Below are 17,213 nucleotides of genomic sequence, written 5' to 3' on the forward strand. Positions count from 1 at the left end.
GGTAAAAATGAATCACCTGTGTGTGGATGAGGGGTATGAATGGCAGACTGAGTGCTTGAAAAGCTTGATTTCCAGTGCATTTTAAAGAACTGTTTGACTTTTATTATTATAATGTGGTAGCTGATAAAGATGATACCTCTCATAGATGTTTAACCTAAATTTGATTAACATGCCACATGGGTTTAAATATTATGAAGCATATCTCCAACTGATAGGGATGCATGGTCTATGGAATTTTGCTGTTTGCATCCTAAACATAATGTAAATTTATAGAATAGAACTGTGCACCCTTTGTCCCTGAGAACTACAGCTGAATGATGGGAATGGTGAGAAAAAAACAGTGTGGTCAGGTATATACATACATTTGGGGCCATGTCAATATGAGTTGTGTTTCACATCTGGAATAATGCACTGAACGGATGTCAGTGTACATTAAATATTAGGGCGTGCATCCCACCAAAATCTTCCGAGTGAGGTGAATGGCAATTTAAACAGAAATCAGAACATTCCCAGAAAAAGCTCAAGATGGGCCCCATCCTGCCCCACTGAAGTCAATTACAAGATTCCCATTGATTTCAACAGGATCAAATTGTATTTTACGATCAAACCCTAAAATACAATTTGCAATGAAAAGCTACAGAGGGTGGTTTAACAGAGCGGTGTGAGAAAGTTCTCAGCTATTTTTTCCAGCAGCAGCATTAGCCCATTTAGAAGAAGGTTTTCCGTGGCTATCAGGCTTATGTGTGGCTTTGGATAGAGTGGCTGGTTTATGCATGCATCACTACCATAGGAAACAAGCGGCTGACTCTTCATTGGGCTATATGCATGTGCATCTCACAACTGAAAATTTGGTCTTGTTTTATGGGATGATACCTATAAAGTATTAGTGGTGCCTCTGTGGTTTTCAAATAAGCAAGAATAATGACAACATTATGACTGATTTGTAAAAATAATATGTCTGGATGGTTTGATAAGCAGAAGCTAAAATACACCCAAAGCTGTGGAAGCAGTTGGACTATTTCAAATGATTTGACTTTTAGAATTTTTTAAAATCTTTCTGCCTAACCATGAACAACTGACTCGTGGCTTGGTCTCACTTCACCACTCTGGAGTTATGCAGTCATCACTAATGCATGGTGTGCTCTAGATACAAACTGCTTCTGATTTCTAACATTTTTGACTAACCAGTATTTTCTCTTGCATTTCCCTGCAAACACATGTGCAGGGCTGATGGCAATTTCTTTCTACGTGGGCATTTTTTAATTACATATGGCCGTGTCCTCATTTAAATTAAGAGAGCCAGTTACAGAATCCTCAATGACAACAAAATAGGAAGCTCAGTTGTTGTTTTTAAAAGCCAGAATCTGTGGCATATGTGGATGACCCAGAATCTCCTCTTCTGGGAGTCAAGACCCCAAATCCCCATGTTGCAGTACCTAAATAATTCAGTACTAGTAGTATTGCCCCGTGACTCCTATTTAGCGTTCAGCAGAAGTAACTGCTCCACTCATTGCTTCAGGGACAGTGTGAAAACTATATTTCTGTGGCCCGGTCTGAGAAATTTACCAGACTGGTACCCTGCAGACTAAAGCACCTCCTCCATTAGCCAGAGCCAGATAAGAAAGACAAGGGTGGTTATGGTTGCACTGGGGTTTCAGCAAAGTCCATACCTTGATAAGAAGCCCAGATCTGCTCTCGCTGCCTCCCCCAACTGCTGAGAAGAAGGGAGATTGCTGGGACTTCTACCAGGGTGCTAGCATTGGATCCTGCTTGGAGGCTCCATCTTTCATATCCACCTCTGGCTACTACATGTCTGATAAATTTGAAGATCTATTCCATTCTAACTGCACACATTGAATAGTAACTCAAGAGCCTGCTGCTACTGGAAGAGCATAGGATTGTGACTACTCTGCCCATCTCCCATGTCGTCTTGGCTGGTACAAGGATGGAAGAGGGAGATGTTTCTACTACTCTACCTCTTCCCACCTCTGGTTTTTGCATCCTCCTTTCCATAGATAAATCCAGTGGCTGTTTTTATAGCTGTCCCAAGTAGCAGCAGCAGGAACCGCAGTGAAATGAACCACTCTCTTGTCAATTTAACTTGTCTGCTTTGAGGCAAAGCCTTGAGCAACATCAGAGGCACTGGGGCTTCCTGTCTTCAGATTCAGGAAGACTGCACTCTATCATATCAGAGTTGGTTCACATTTGGAAGGTTTTCTTCATGAGGAAATGATGGGTTAGAGAATTCTCCTAATTCTTACATCCTGCTTGATGGCTTAAGCCTCCATGTTTGTCAGGGAAACCACTAGTGAGTAGGCAGATGGATTTTTCAAGACCTGTCGCTAATCAATAGGTGAGATGGGTAAAAGTACTCACAGGGTTGGTTTTGCAAAACCCAAGCCAGGATTGGTTCACATCCAATGTCCAGTTATCTGTACCCTGACAGTTGAAGGACAAGGGTTTTGTATGTGGTTCTTTAGTCAACATCAGAGGAGCAGCACTTCAAGCCAGGCATCTCCCCAGAGCAATGAAAGAGCGTTAAGAACACTCATCTTTTCAGATGGATTGTCCAGCTGATTTTATTTCTCTGTCACTTCTCCTCTTTTCTTCCTCTTTCCACTGAGTTCTTTTTATGCTCTGCTCATCCCACATTCTCCTCTTCTGTGTCTCATTTATCTGACTCATCCAAATGTCTCTTATGCACACTCTGTCCTGCTTCCTACTAACTGTTTCTCACTGATGGTGCCTGGATTCCCTTCTTCTCCAAAGGGTCTGACTGCCCTCACTACACTTAGTCCAGTCCTCTCATTCTCCAGCTGCCTATTCAGAATTGCCCAGTCCCAGCTGCTCACTCCAAAGCCCCACCCTTAAAGGAACATTAGGGTTTCAGTGTCCCATCCTTTTTCTAAAGAAAATGGTATATCAGCCAGAAATCACTGCTTCCTTAAACAAAGAAAGGTAAAGATTGTCTCTCAGTGTGAACCCTGTTACATTTCATCTCAGTAAATATAACTTTGGTCTCTCACACTTGCACAGTAGTAGATGAAATGCAGCTATAGGCCTACTTGAACTTTGTTAGACCAGTTTAAAACAGAATGATCTCCAGGAAAGTCAGTGGAATTAAGTGTTGTGTAAAAAAAAAAAAATGGGAATCAGAATCAGGCCCCATATATGTGTGTGTTTGTGCATGTGTCCACGTATGAGTAGTTTTTCATTCTGCCTCTAGGAGACTTTAAATAGCTACCCACAGTCTCTGGTCACAGTTTGCACCTCCAATGACTGCTGTTTGCCATGCTTTCTCCTCTGCTGAAGCATTCTGAAGAATCGAGCTCAAGTTCCGTAGTGGAAGTTAGTTAACTGCAGTCTCCCTTCCTGAACTTCTCCCAGATGTAGCATCATTTTATTGTAGTCGTTCTCAAAGGCCAAGTTCCTGACTCCAGTATTATTCAGGACCCTGATGCCACTTTGTTTTCTTCAGTGATAAACCTGTATGAAGGCTTTGAATGTGCAGTTTCTCCTGTTCTTGACTGCTATATAGACCTTTGAATCCAATTTAGTTTATAAATTACCTGATTTCTAATTACCATTCTCTACTGCTAATAGCTGATCACCAGGTAACAATGGATTCAAGTTCAGCTTTGGTTTCCAATCATGATGTTTCCTCTGGTATAGCGGACTCCTCAAGTTCGTAACTACTAATTGATCTCTGACCCTTTGGAGACCAGAAGCCTTTTAAAATATCTTTTCTAATTCTGGGTGACTTTTGAATCTTCTCTTACCTATCATGGCAGCATAAGAAAGAGTTTTCTTTTGAATAAGCCTAGTTTTTTTTGCCATGATAGATCCTATTTTCACATCCCTAAGTTGTGTACACAAAATATGCAAGCAGATATTTGCTGCAAACATATGTTCATCCATGCTAATACCTTCTGAGTCATGGAGCTGCATATTCTGCATGCACAGTTACTTTTATGCCCTAGCAGGTCTACTGTATGAGCACAGTATAGACACCTGTCTTCTGAACATTCAATCAGGTGTGAGCTTAGGCCCAGATCCAAAAAGGTATTTAGACTCCTAACCTCCATTGATTTCAGTGGAGGTAAGGAGCCTAAATACCTTTCTGGATCTGGGCCTAAGCGTAAATCGTGCAGTTTTCATAACCCTGAAGTTCCTTGGAAAGTCTGCTATTCCCTTTCTCCTCCTCCTCTTCTTGGTTTATCTCTCGTACTTAGTTGCTCTTCTGTGGAGGGACATTGTTTTTCAGTTGCTTTGAGTATCTTTTCTAGACATCTGTCACTTCCTTCAGCCGTGCCACTTTGTGCTGTGTTCCTTTCGGCTCTCCCGAGCTAGGGAGGGATGTGGCGGGTTAATATTTTGACAGGTGTATCGAAGGAAAAGGTAGGTACGGCAGGGAGTCGTGGTGCTGGTACAGCAGGTGGCAGTGTTCTCTCTGACTCAGCACACACACACTACTCCAGAATGCTGCTAGGGGACAGTGCTGCTGGAGGCACCCTTGCGCTGATGAGATGCAAATCCAAAGTCTTATAGCCATCTGTGGTCATTTAAGTAGCCCAGGGCATTTTTCTGTGAGAGAGAGGCTATTAGCCCTGATATCCTGGTCATGTTCCATCCAAAGTAATTGCACTCTGCTGACAAACTCCACCAATAGTTTCAATTTTCACTTCCTTTCTTACATTGTTTTGCAGTGGTGTTGATCACTGTTATACAGCTATTTGTGTTCCACCCCAGGGCTAGTAGCATTTTAGTTGTGAGTTTCATGTTTTCCTACCACTGTCCAGCATAGTCATGAACAAGCCTAGTCTGTGATGATCTCACAGAGACTCTCTTCGTTTCTCTGTTGATTTGCCAGTTTAACTCATTTGCATTTTCACTGCTTCATAATATACAAGAATATTATTTAGCTATAACCTTGGTTCTGAGCTCTACCACACTAGTGTAAATTGTGAGTCACTCCCAAATCACGTTGGTGTAAAACCAGTGTAAATGGGATCAGGATCTGGCCCTTAGAGAGCCTAAAGTTAAGATTTCATTGAGATTTATACATAAGCAGGGCTAAAATTCTGGCATTTCATAGTAAATGATTGAATTTGGCAAAGTGACTCTTCAAAGGACAACTGAATTTCGCATGTAAGTTTTTTAAAGAAAAATATTTACTAACTTTTGCTTTGGAAATAGTGAAAACTTCTCCCTTTTGGGAATAGTTCCACTTTTGTCAGCTAAACAACTACAGAACCCACAGACTTCATACACGTGTGCTCACACATTAACAACATCTCAAATGTAGCCCACTTTTTCAATTTCAAATACAGCACACAGAGCTCTTTATGTCATTCAGGGGATCCTAACTGAGCTACACCAAGGAAAGATGAAAAGACTGCTCAGATGGACCAGCTGTTTCTGTTCTCTGATGCTGCAGGGGCAGCCATCTCTGGAGCAGAGTTGCAGATTGGGGGTCTCTGACAAGGTGGACTCCAGCTTTCCCCCTCTCTGTTCACTTCCATTTGGCCCCAGCCCCTGCTGGTAACAAGGGTAATGGAGAAGGCATGCAGAAGGGGGATTGAAGTCCAAGTTGTCAGCGATTCATAGCTTGGCTATGGAGGCAGCTGCTCCCTCTGACCAGTCTCCTGTGTTCATTAGATGGGGCCCTCAGTCTGACAGTGCCCTCAGGAAGCCTGTTGGACTGGGATTCAGCTGCCAGGCTTAAAAGGGGCGAGAGAGGGAGCTACATGGTGAGGGCATAGGCAAAGGGAGGTTCAGTTAATGTGTGGAATGAGTAGGATGCGGGAGGTACAGAGGTCTGAGTGGAGTTGGGAAACAGGTCTAGAGAGAAGGGCAAAGCCAGAAGATTCTGGGCCACCTCCATTGGCTCCCAGCCCTGCTGCAGAGCCTGGGTCCCTGGGTCCAATGGGCAGCCAAGCGCCATAACCTCCCCTAGCCACCATTGCAGAGAGATGGTTAATTTCTGTGCTGGTTTGTTGTGATCCATGAAAACGAACAATCATAAAATTGAACTCTAAACATTACAGAGGGCATCTCCCAGCCATCACTGGCAATCTGATCCCATAGGTCACTTCTGCCACACACCAGTACAAACCTGTGTACAGAACTGTGTACTGTGTGATCTCTGAAAGTCCCCCTCTATGGTTCCGATCGAAGCACATGATCATATAATCACAAAACATGGTCAGATGGGTTAGAAGAAAGGGAGCTGAGACCAAGAAAGGGAGTTGATGAGAGGAGTGTAGATGTGGTGTTGAATGACTGAGCTGCTCACCCCCTTGCTTTTCATGGTGTACACTGGTGAGCCATGCAGTCTGGCAGCCTTAGCACTAAACTAGCAGAGCTTGCTGTGGGGGAATGTGTGTACCAGAGTATGATATAGGCCAAATTCTGCTCAGCTGAGGGCAGCATGTGGCCTTTGCATTTGAATTTCCCATGGCACCCAGATGGTCTGGAGATGGATGACAAATCAATCTAGGACTAATATATGAGTATCATCCAAATGACTTCCTCCTTGGTCATGCTTCCCACTGCCTCTTCAGGGGGCTGTCCTGTTGTCTGTGAATGGTCTCCGAGGCAGCTAGGCTGTCAATCTTCATAACCGAGCAAGTAAGTGTAGGGGATCTTAAGCTCCCTTGGGGTGAAATCCTGGCCCCATTGAAGTCCCTGGGAGTTTGATTCCTGTGGTTCTCTCCCTTAGCGCAGTCATGCACTGCTCATCCAATATTTATTTCACTCTCCCGGATCTCTTAGCTGTTCCTTCTCCATCTCCCCAGATGTTCTTTTGGACCCGAGGCATGTGCCTGTGTACTCGGAAGCTCCCCCAGTCTGTAACTGAAGAAGCCAGCCACTGCAGGGTATGGGAACCTAATCAGATAGTGGAGGTGAAAGAATGCCCATGGCAGTGCAGCCTGAACAGCAAGTGACAGAACCAAGAACTCTCACCAGCATTTAGAAACCTACTGGCTCTTATTCAGTGTGAGCCAAATCCTGACCCTATTGAACCATTGGCAAAACTCCCATTGATATGTGAGCTAGCCATCATAGTTCAGCAGGGTCATGGATACCTGAAAACACGAATACCCATGGAAGCCAATTGCAAATAGGACCAGGATGATGGGCAGTGCTTAAAACCCACTGTTCCACACCAATGTTACCTCATACATAAGTAAGATACATTTATACTCGACTAGGTCTGGGGGTGCTCCCTAGGAGCTAGGAGGGGGTCTCAAAGGCACAAGTGGGAATTACGCGCTTAACTGCTCTACTGTGCATTTGAAACCTCCCCCAGGTATAAAGACCCTCCAACCAGTCCAGAGCCATCAAATCCCTCTCTGCCTGCCTGTTGTATCCCTTTTCCTCATCCTTCGTCTGGTTTTTGGCCTGCAAGACAACATCTTGAGGCAGGGACTGTGTTTTCCTGTGTGCACGTGGAGAGCACCTAACACATTAATTCATACCAATAATGGCTACATTATAGCTGTCTGAGAAGAAGGCATCTCAGGAGAGTACAATTTAAAGCCCGAACCTGCAATCTGGACTCTCACAAGTAGCCTCATTGACTTCAGGAACCAGTCCCTGGATGGTAGAGTAGGAACTAGAAAATGCCCTTCAGCCCCCAAGATCTTCCTCAGATTTCATTAGCTGTGATGGGGAAAGCTGGTATGCGTCCAAACCCCAACTTCTTAAACCCAGCCATTCCCCTTCACTGCAGACTATATATTGCTCCTGTCCCCAAACTGCATGACAGTAGCCTTTCCCTGCCAACTGCAAGAGGGAGTGCCGTGTGGATGGGCTGGAGAATCCAATTCCAGCAGCCTAGTGGATGCTACCAAATCCCCATAAGTAGTTTGATCTGATCAGTTCCATCCCCTGGCTGTACAGTGGCTGTCTCTGACAGGATGCTAAAGTGCTGCCCAGCCTATGGCACAGGCCTGTCTGAAATGCATTCGTTGCAGGGCAGCAGACAGCTGGCCAACTGGCATTACGCAGTTCCCTGCACGATAGCAGGAGGGAGGGCCTGGGATGCCAAGGCAAACCCAAGGAGAGACAAAGGCTCGTTAGTGTTCATGGCAAGCAAAGAGGACATCAGGTCTGAAGAGCTCTCATCTGAAGGAGCCATGCACAGGAAGGTCTCTGGGGTTCCTCAGGTCTGGCTCTGCTCTCACTGACGCCGCTCTCAGTCTGCAGGAACGTCACTGAAATCACTGGTTGAGTCAGGCCCGTAGTACCTACAGCCTGTGAGGAGGAGGAAGGGCTCCTATGACTCTGCCAGGTTTCATGCCTTGGAGCCAGATCCTCGGGTGGTATGGAGTTGTGTTGTTGCTGATGTCAGTGTTGCTATGCTGATATACACTCTCCGTAACTGGCCCACTAAGCAGCCCCGCCCCCAAACACTTGCAGCGAGCTAAGGATCCACTCCGCTTCTTGCATGGATTTCACCCCCTGTGCTCTTTCTGTTGTCATGTTTGTGTCACTTTTTTTTCTTCCCACCTCTGCGCCTTGCATTTTCCTTTTGTTCTGTTTTTCCCTTCCTTCAGCTCAGGGCACTTCCTCTCCGTGGTCCTCGCCTTCCCCTGCCTCAGTGGACACTTTAGCACTGTCTGTTCCTTGCTCTTCTCCTCCTCAGGGGCTCGCTGCAGGGTCATTACAGTTTTTCCACTTCATTGCTGTCCTGTGCATTCCTACCCTTCTTGGGATTGGGCAATTCCGACCATCCTTTCCTTTTCCTTCTTAAAGGGACAGGCTCCAGCAGTCAGAGCCATCTTTGTTCACCTCCCCACCCTTGGATTTCCTTCCAAAGAAGCTCTCAGCTACACCAGTCTAAATTGAAAGTAATTCCAGTGACTTGGGTGCTGTTGTCCTTATTCTGGAATTATGGTGGTGTAATTGACAGCAGGATCTAACCTGCGCTTTCTTTACGGAATCGGGACAATTCTGAACTAGACCTACCAGTACTAGGTCTGGATCCTGCTCTTGGTTACACCAGTGTAAATCCAGAATCATTCTCTTGATGATGGTGGAGTCAGGCCGTATTTACATGGGGGTAGCTGAGAGCAGAATTTGGTCCCTAATGATCTCACTTTTATTAGCACTCTCAATCGAGTGCTAATAAAAGCTGTGTCATAGACCATCCTCTCAGGATATGATTGTGCAGTTACGCAGCTCTGGCTATCCCATCTGCTGCACTAAAGGTAAAGCATCCTGCTGAGCAAAACTTGTTGTTCTGATATCAGATGACATTGGCATGAAGAGCCTTTTACGGTGCTTCATACCCCAATTCTGCAAGCCTCACGCAGATGAGAAGGATGCATTTGATTGCAGTGGTACTAATCACATGATAAGGGCAATAAGATCAAGTATTTACAGCTCCTTCCATTACCTTTCTTGTAGCTTTTACAGTGGGAAAGTATACAGCTAAAATAGAGCTATTTACATGGCGCCAAATTCATCCTCAGTCTGACTACACTAGAGATACTGCAGGGAGAAGCTTAGCCCGTGGTGCGGTTTATGAGGAATAATTTTGATCACACACAACATTACAGATGAATTAATAAGCAACTAATCAGCACATGCAGAGGTTATACTTGCCTGTTTAATTCTGGTTTGATAGTATCAAGAGCTTTTCCTCATCCTCCCAGGAGGTAAGGAAGAGCAATGAGTGGTAAACACTTAGAGCAGCCCGTTCTGTATAGAGCAGGCACGTTTTGGCAGGTTGCTTCTTCATTCATATTTATCCAAGATCATTTTAGTCCCAATACACTTCGGATCCCAGACGTCTTCCAACTGTTGTGTTCAGCTTCTCTAACATAGACTTTGAAGGTGGAACCAAATGAAAAGGAGACCTAATTTCCCTGACTGGCACTTCTGGTTTCTTCATTTCTTTTCAGTGTAACAGCCTCTGTTTTTCTAGCCTGAGGCTGGCTGCATTGTACTGTACAGATTTCCCGTTTTGCTGTGACTGTTTTGCTCATTCAGTGTTACCATTCCTTCAGGATGGAAACTGATAAAGGATTACAGCTGAATGCTCTTCCTCACATAGCATGTGAGTTTGCTTTATACTTACCATCAAGATTAGGGATTTCAGCTCCTGGTTGGAGCTGAGGAGCAGCTACACATGGTTTTCTTGGAAACGATTCACACACCAGACTAGATTCCCAACACGTGGCTTAGCGCTCACCCAGAGGAGCTGATGTAGTCGTCTGGTTCTGGTAGACAGTGACTGAGAGGGTTGGGCGCTTCTTACTGACTCAGATCCCTTTGGAGAACATTCACTTTAATTGCCTCCGTTAGTTTTAGGGAATCAAAGCAAATTTCTTCATCTTGGAGGCTGGGCAGCCCCATTCCTAGTGCTCAGTCGAACACCGAGTACCAGCTGTGAGTAAGAATAGCACCGGCAACAAGAGTATTGAGAGGAACAATATGTCCTGTATTGTGATAGGGCATCGCCTCTGCCCCCTCCACTGCACCAGCGTGCCCGGCTTCTGCTCCTTGCTTGTCATCTTCTCGCACTCTGTGCCTTCTCCCACACGGCCCCCTCTGAGCTCCTCTGCAAGCCCCTCTTCTGCTATGTTGCCTTCAGAGAATCGAGCTGACCTGTATGCAGCTTGCCTCCTGGGGTTCATAGGTGCTGGGACTAGGGGTTCTGCCAAAACCCTGGTTTGAAGTAGTAGTAACAACCCAAATCCTTGGTTTCTGCCTTCAGCACCCACTACAAAAATTGTTCCAGCAGCACTGCTGGTGTTCCGCATCTCCTGACCTCTGTCTGTCCTGGGACCATCGCTCAGAGCAGGGACCATCTTCCCTGAGTGTTTGGGGAGCGCCTAGCCCAGGGCGAGGGTCACAGCAAATAAATAGCAATAACGTCACAATGTCTGTGATGATGAAGTGAGCTGTAGCTCACGAAAGCTCATGCTCAAATAAATTGGTTAGTCTCTAAGGTGCCACAAGTGCTCCTTTTCTTTTTGTGATTGAAAAGCAACTCCTGGCATTTCCGTAGCACAGACGCTGTTCCCTAACCAGCACCTGAATAATCGCTCAGAGATGTGTGCCCGAAGCCCAGTCCTGTGATGCTGGTCACCATGGAACAGCCATTGACTTCAGGGGGAGCTCCCCCTGCCCTGGACTTGCAGAATTAGGCCTGAAAGGACAACTCTGGCTCCTGGTCCCCCTGCCTACCAGCGTGCAGGATTGCAAATGCAGTGGGAAGAAATGTTTGCATTGTGCAGCAACAGGGGAGCGCCAGTGGGAGGAATGAATCCTCCCATCAGGAAGGACTTGTGCTCTAATGTTTAGGGCAGGGCAGAGCCTGGGGCCCTGGCTCCTGTTCCCAGCTCTGTCACTGGCTTCTGGGTAACCTTGGGCTAGTCACAAAAGGCCATATTGCAATTCATTGTACATCAGGATTTGGGTGGCCAGTTTGAGACCCCTCAGGCCTGGTTTTGAGAAGTGATGAGCACCCACAACTCAGTGTGCAGTTGACGGCAGCCATGGGCACACAGAACCTTTGAGGAATCAGGCCGTTGGTGTCTGAAGTTGGGCACCCAAACCGTCAGACACCCAAGATTATGGGGCGCACTTGAAAATATGGGCCTTAAATGCTCTGGGCCTGATTCTCTTCCTTTGTTCTGGCCTCTTTGCCATGCTCAGGCCCTAACTAGGTTTCTCTTAGCTGGTATGATTGGCTCCTATGCTGTCTACTTACAGTTCTAGTGTAGGGGGTGAGGCAGAGTGCAACCCCAGCTGTTGTAAACTGGTGTAACTCCCAGGCTGCTCTAACTCAGGCTAGGGCCAAGAGGATTAGGGAGCTGTAACTGAGTCATCAGTGGGTGCCACTCTTCACTGAGCATATCTCACCCTCCCCTCTCTCTGTCTGTGTCATGCTGCATGTGTGCGCCTACAGCTCCCAGCACAATGGGGACCTTGTCTTGGTGGGGGGCCTCTACATGTGATCAATCATAACCAAACATGGCTAATAATACTTCCTGTCACAGAGAGGCCTGGTGCGAGGCCCGGTGCCAGCCCCACTCAGTTAGCCCTGCCCTGCTACACCTCGGTAGGGTGTGGGACTTTGGGCTTGGCTACACTTGCAAGTTAGAGTGCATTAAATCAGCCCTGGGTGCCCTAACTTCTGAGGTGTCCACACTGGCAAGGCACATAGAGCACCTGGACTCTGCAGCTGGAGCGCTCCTGGTAATCCACCTCCACAAGAAGCATAAAGTTTGCTGTGCCCTGGATGAAACGCCTGGGTGTCAGTGTGGACAACGTGTTGCATTACTGCGCGGTGATTGGCCTCCAGAAATGCTCCATAATCCCCTGAAGTCAAGTGGCCACTCTTGTCATTGTTTTGAACTCGGCTGCAGGCTTGTGAATATCCCCTTTCAAAGCTCCATTTCTGACAGCCAACATGCGTATCTGCTCTGGGACAAAGCAAACCATTATTGTGGAATGCTGCTGCTGTGAGTGTGTGTGTGAGAGAGAGAGGCTGGGGGGGGGGAGGGTGGTCTGCTGCTGTCTGAACTTACAAGACAGCCTGCTGACACACTCTCTGCCCCCCAAAACACACTGTCTCTCCCCCCACATACACACAACACACTCCCTATCACATTCCCCCCCCATTTGAAAAGCAGGCTGCAGCCACTTGCACACTGGGATAGCTCCCACAATGCACTGCTCTTTGTGGCATTGCAAGAACTGCTAATGTGGCCATGCCAGTGTGCTTTCAGCTGACAGTGTAAACGCATGGCAGCATTTTCCCTGCTGCGGTCTCCGAAGGCTGGGTTAACTCCCAGCACTCTACATCTGCAGTTGTAGCCAAGCCCTGAGAAGGAAGAAAGCACGGAAGGGGGAGGATGACAGGGGAGGGGTGTGGACTGACTGCTCCTTCCTGAGACCCAGAACCCTCTATAGAGGGGAGGGAGTCTCTCTGCTGGAAGCCCTGAGGGAGAACAGGCATGGATATTAGATCTCTTTTTGGCAGGGGCCTGGGGAAGAAGCCTGAATAAACCTAGGGCCAGAGGCCAGTGAGAGGGTCAGGGTTTGCTTGGTACTTAGGGGGAGTGAAGAGGACTGTTCACAGACCTTAAGAGTGGGCTGCAGAGGACACCCAGCATCAAGAGCAGAAAGTACATGGTGGGCTCTGATATAGGGGGGAAGAAATTTTTACAGGCCTCAGTGTAAGGCCTGTGGACACTGGTACCCTGGAAGGGGTGGGACTCAGTGTATCTTAGCTGAAAGCAGGGGTGAAAGTAACGTAAGGGACTTACTAGTACTCAGGGCTGGGGTCCTGAGCAAGGTGGGGGGGGGGCCTCAGGTGGAAGGGGCAGGGCCTTTAAATCCCCAAGCCCTTTAAATTGCCACCGGAGCCCAAGGGCTCCCAGCTGCTGCCGCTACCTGGGGCTCCAGCGGTGATTTAAAGGGTCCAGGGCTCCAGCTGCAGTAGTGGTGGTTGGGAGCCCTGGGCCCTTTAAATCGACACCGGAGCCCTGGGGCTTCTGGCCGCTGCCACTACCCCAGAAGGCAGCTTTCCTCCGCTGGCAGTTTAAACGGGCACTGGGCTCCTGGCCACTGCCATTACCCCAGGCCTCCGGCAGCCCAGGGACCCTTTTAAATTGTCAGCCTGGGGAAGCTACCCCCTGCCGGTACGGTCGGCTGTGTACCGACTCTTGCCAGTGTGCCATACCGAACCGTACCGGCTTACTTTCATCTCTGGCTGGAGGGCTCAATGGAAGGCAGTGACAGCTGGGTGCAGTTGTGGAAGACCAAGGGGAAACTGAGGTAAAGCTGCTGCAGTGCTCCACTGGGCTGCGAGGGGGTGTTCTGGGACATTGAGTTTTGTAACACTGCCCTTCCTCACAGGGATGTTGTGAACTAAAGTGCTTTGGGAGCCTCAGCTGGGTTCTTGCATAGACAGACTCAAAGAACCAACCTCATAAAGAGGGACTGAGGCTAGAAGAAGAGCAGTGCAGTACATTGCAAACTATTCCTGCAATGCATTGTGCACATGTATGGCATAGTCTGAAATATTTTCAAAATGGAACAGATTCAGGTTCTAAACTCTGTCTGATATTGGACAATAGATAAGGCATTTCAGTAAAGACAGCAAATGTGAGCAACACCAACGTTATGAATATGCAATTGTCAAGTTTCCTTCCCCACTCTGAACTCTAGGGTACAGATGTGGGGACCTGCATGAAAGACCCCCTAAGCTTATTCTTACCAGCTTAGCTTAAAAACTTCCCCAAGGTACAAACTTTGCCTTGTCCTTGAACAGTATGCTGCCACCACCAAGCATTTTAAACAAAGAACAGGGGAAGAGCCCACTTGGAGACGTCTTCCCCCAAAATATCCTCCCAAGCCCTACACACCCTTTCTTGGGGAAGGCTTGATAAGAATCCTCATCAATTTGTACAGGTGAACACAGACCCCAAACCCTTGGATCTTAAGAACAATGAAAAATCAATTAGGTTCTTAAAAGAAGAATTTTATTTAAAGAAAGGGTAAAAGAATCATATCTGTAAAATCAGGATGGGTAAATACCTTTCAGGGTAATCAGATGCAAAACATAGAGAATCCCTCTAGGCAAAACCTTAAATTACAAAAAGACACAAAAACAGGAATATACATTCCATCCATCACAGCTTATTTTACCAGCCATTAAACAAAAGAAAAACTAATGCATTTCTAGCTAGATTACTTACTAACTTAACAGGAGTTGTAAGGCTGCATTCCTGATCTGTCCCTGGCAAAAGCATCACACAGACAGACAAACCCTTTGTTCCGCCTCTCCAAATTTGAAAGTATCTTGTCCCCTCATTGGTCATTTTGGATCAGGTGCCAGCCTTAGCTTCTTAACCCTTTACAGGTGAAAGGGTTTTGCCTCTGGCCAGGAGGGATTTTATAGCACTGTACACAGTAAGGTGGTTACCCTTCCCTTTATATTTATGACAGCAATGGAGGAATTTCTTTGTTGGTACCCAAGGTGATTTTAGGCCTGTTCCCTCTGTCTGAGAGAACTGAACCTTTCAAACTCAATCAGTTTTAAAACATCCCTTACAACCAAAACAGTTCTGCCCTTTCTCCTGCTGGTCGGGAGATAGCTGTTGGCTGCACTAAAAGATCAGTGTGTTTCATGCTATAGTTATTCCACAGTGTGTATGATACTCACAGATTAAATATCTTTTGAGTGTTCCTGCTTTCACGGGGAAATCACTAGATGCAATTTATTCCTATGGTGTTGAATGCAGATATTTTTTCCCACAGAGAACCTTGTTCAATCTTGATTCCATCAGACAAGTCTCTAATGGGGAAGATGCCACAGATAAGCTTGCAGCTCTGATAATGATAGCCCATGTGAAATATCTCAGCAGTGACCCTAATTCAAAAACCCAACACCACCATGAACCTTTATTGGTCCCCCTGTGGACAGAAAAAGTCAGGATTAAATGAGCAATGGGACTGAACTCCCCTTCGCACCTTCAGGAGGTACCTCCAGGATCAGGGTTGAGGAAAATTGGCTTGGGGCTGGGTAGGGACAGGTCGAGGGAAACCTGCACTCCTGCTTCTCATGCTGCACCTGGCCTGGGGATCCCGTCTGCCTAGTAATCATTTTTATGAAGGCAGGGCTTTCTGCTACAGAAAGCAATTCAACAGCAATAGCAATGACAGCAAGGGCAGTGATGGAGGGAGAACATAACCCCAGGGTTAAGTGAATTAGTGGAAACATGTGAAAGATTAAACAATAGCCAAACTCTCCTGTGAACAAAGGGAGCTTTGTCCAGTAACGTACCCGTGAAAAGACATGTAGCTCTTAAGCCACAAGGTTTTTTGTTGCCTTTGTATTTTTCCTTAACAAATCAAAGCACTGGAGGGTTCAAATAGAGACTGTAGATGAACAAGTGAAACCTCTGAATGTCAGGCTTGCTGCTTTGTGAACATGTTGTGTCCTCTTTCTCTGTTCCAGGGCTCTGGCAGACATCCTAAGGCAGCAGGGGCCAATCCCAATAGCACACTGTGAAAGAGAGACTATCTCGGCCATAGATACCCCTCCCAAAGAAAACACGCCCGTCCGAACATCCTCCAAAAACCACTACACCCCTGTGCGCACCTCTAAAAGCAACCCAGGTAAGTGTCACTGTTCCTCTTGGTTCCTACGCAGCCCATTGCTCCAATGCCATGTCGAAAATGAGCAGAAGAGAAGCGGTAAAGTACATTACACTGTTCCACTTATTGGCAACAGCATCGAACGTGCTGGGTAAAAACCGTCTCGAAGAGGCAATCAGATCAGAACTGTATTGCAAGAAGCAGTTGTGATGGTTCTGTAAGTCATCCAGCTGTATTTGCTAAATTAGTTTGTCATGCTATGCAGGTATTTTAGAAATGTCAGAATCAGCAGCAAGTACATGATAGGTTTGCTGAGAATTTACAATTTTCCCCTGGGCCCCAACCCAACACACACAGTGTGAAATACTGCCCAGGCTCCATGAATACTGCAGCTGGAAAGGAAGGAATCCACACAAACTAGGATACCTTATCCAGTCAGAGAAAGACCACATGTGGAAAGTGTGGCTGTGACCCAGATCTTCATGTCAGGAGCATACGGGCACATGACTGAGATCCCGAGGGAAGTGGGTAGTGTGGCCAGGAGGGTAGAGTGCTGAACTGGCACTCAAGAGATCTAGGTTCTGTGCTGGGCCTGCAGGGTGTGTTTGAGCAAGTCACTTCAGCTTCCCCATCAGTAGAGTGCTCTGGGGTCACAGGATAAAAAGCTCTGTGTGAGAGTGATGGATTCGTTAGTCATTTCATTACCTGCAGATAATCACAATGAAGATATTTTAAATATCATCATGGCTGCTAAGCACCTGTTGTGAAATGAGATGTGGAGGATTCTCTATTGCTTAAAGTCTTTAAATTGAGTTTGGATGTCTTCCCATAAGATACGCTCTCATTCAATCAGGAGTTGTTAAGTTTGATGTGGGAGTTACTGGCCTGTTATACAGGAGATCAGATCAGATGATCATAATGGTTCCTTCTGGGACCTTCACATGGAAGCCAATAGGAACTGCGGGTGCTCAGTAATGTGCAAGAGTGGACCCATACTGCTGTTGATTGTATTAAGTGTTGGTTTCAAGGATCTAAGGACTTTCTTTTAATCTACCTTGATGCTCCTTCTGCTGTATGAAGAAGACCACTAG

General features: G+C 46.6%; 1 protein-coding gene across 1 annotated transcript in view; it reads left to right on the forward strand.

Annotated features, from left to right (window-relative positions):
• SHISA6 (shisa family member 6) overlaps positions 1-17,213 on the forward strand; it is a 380,789-nt gene that overhangs the window by 3,465 nt on the left and 360,111 nt on the right. The window contains exon 2 of the mRNA XM_077833890.1: positions 15,983-16,143. Within this exon, the coding sequence (XP_077690016.1) occupies positions 15,983-16,143 (161 nt within the window). The remainder of the gene's footprint in view (positions 1-15,982; positions 16,144-17,213) is intronic.

Source organism: Eretmochelys imbricata, chromosome 14, assembly GCF_965152235.1.
Source record: "Eretmochelys imbricata isolate rEreImb1 chromosome 14, rEreImb1.hap1, whole genome shotgun sequence".
Classification (NCBI taxonomy): domain Eukaryota; kingdom Metazoa; phylum Chordata; order Testudines; family Cheloniidae; genus Eretmochelys; species Eretmochelys imbricata.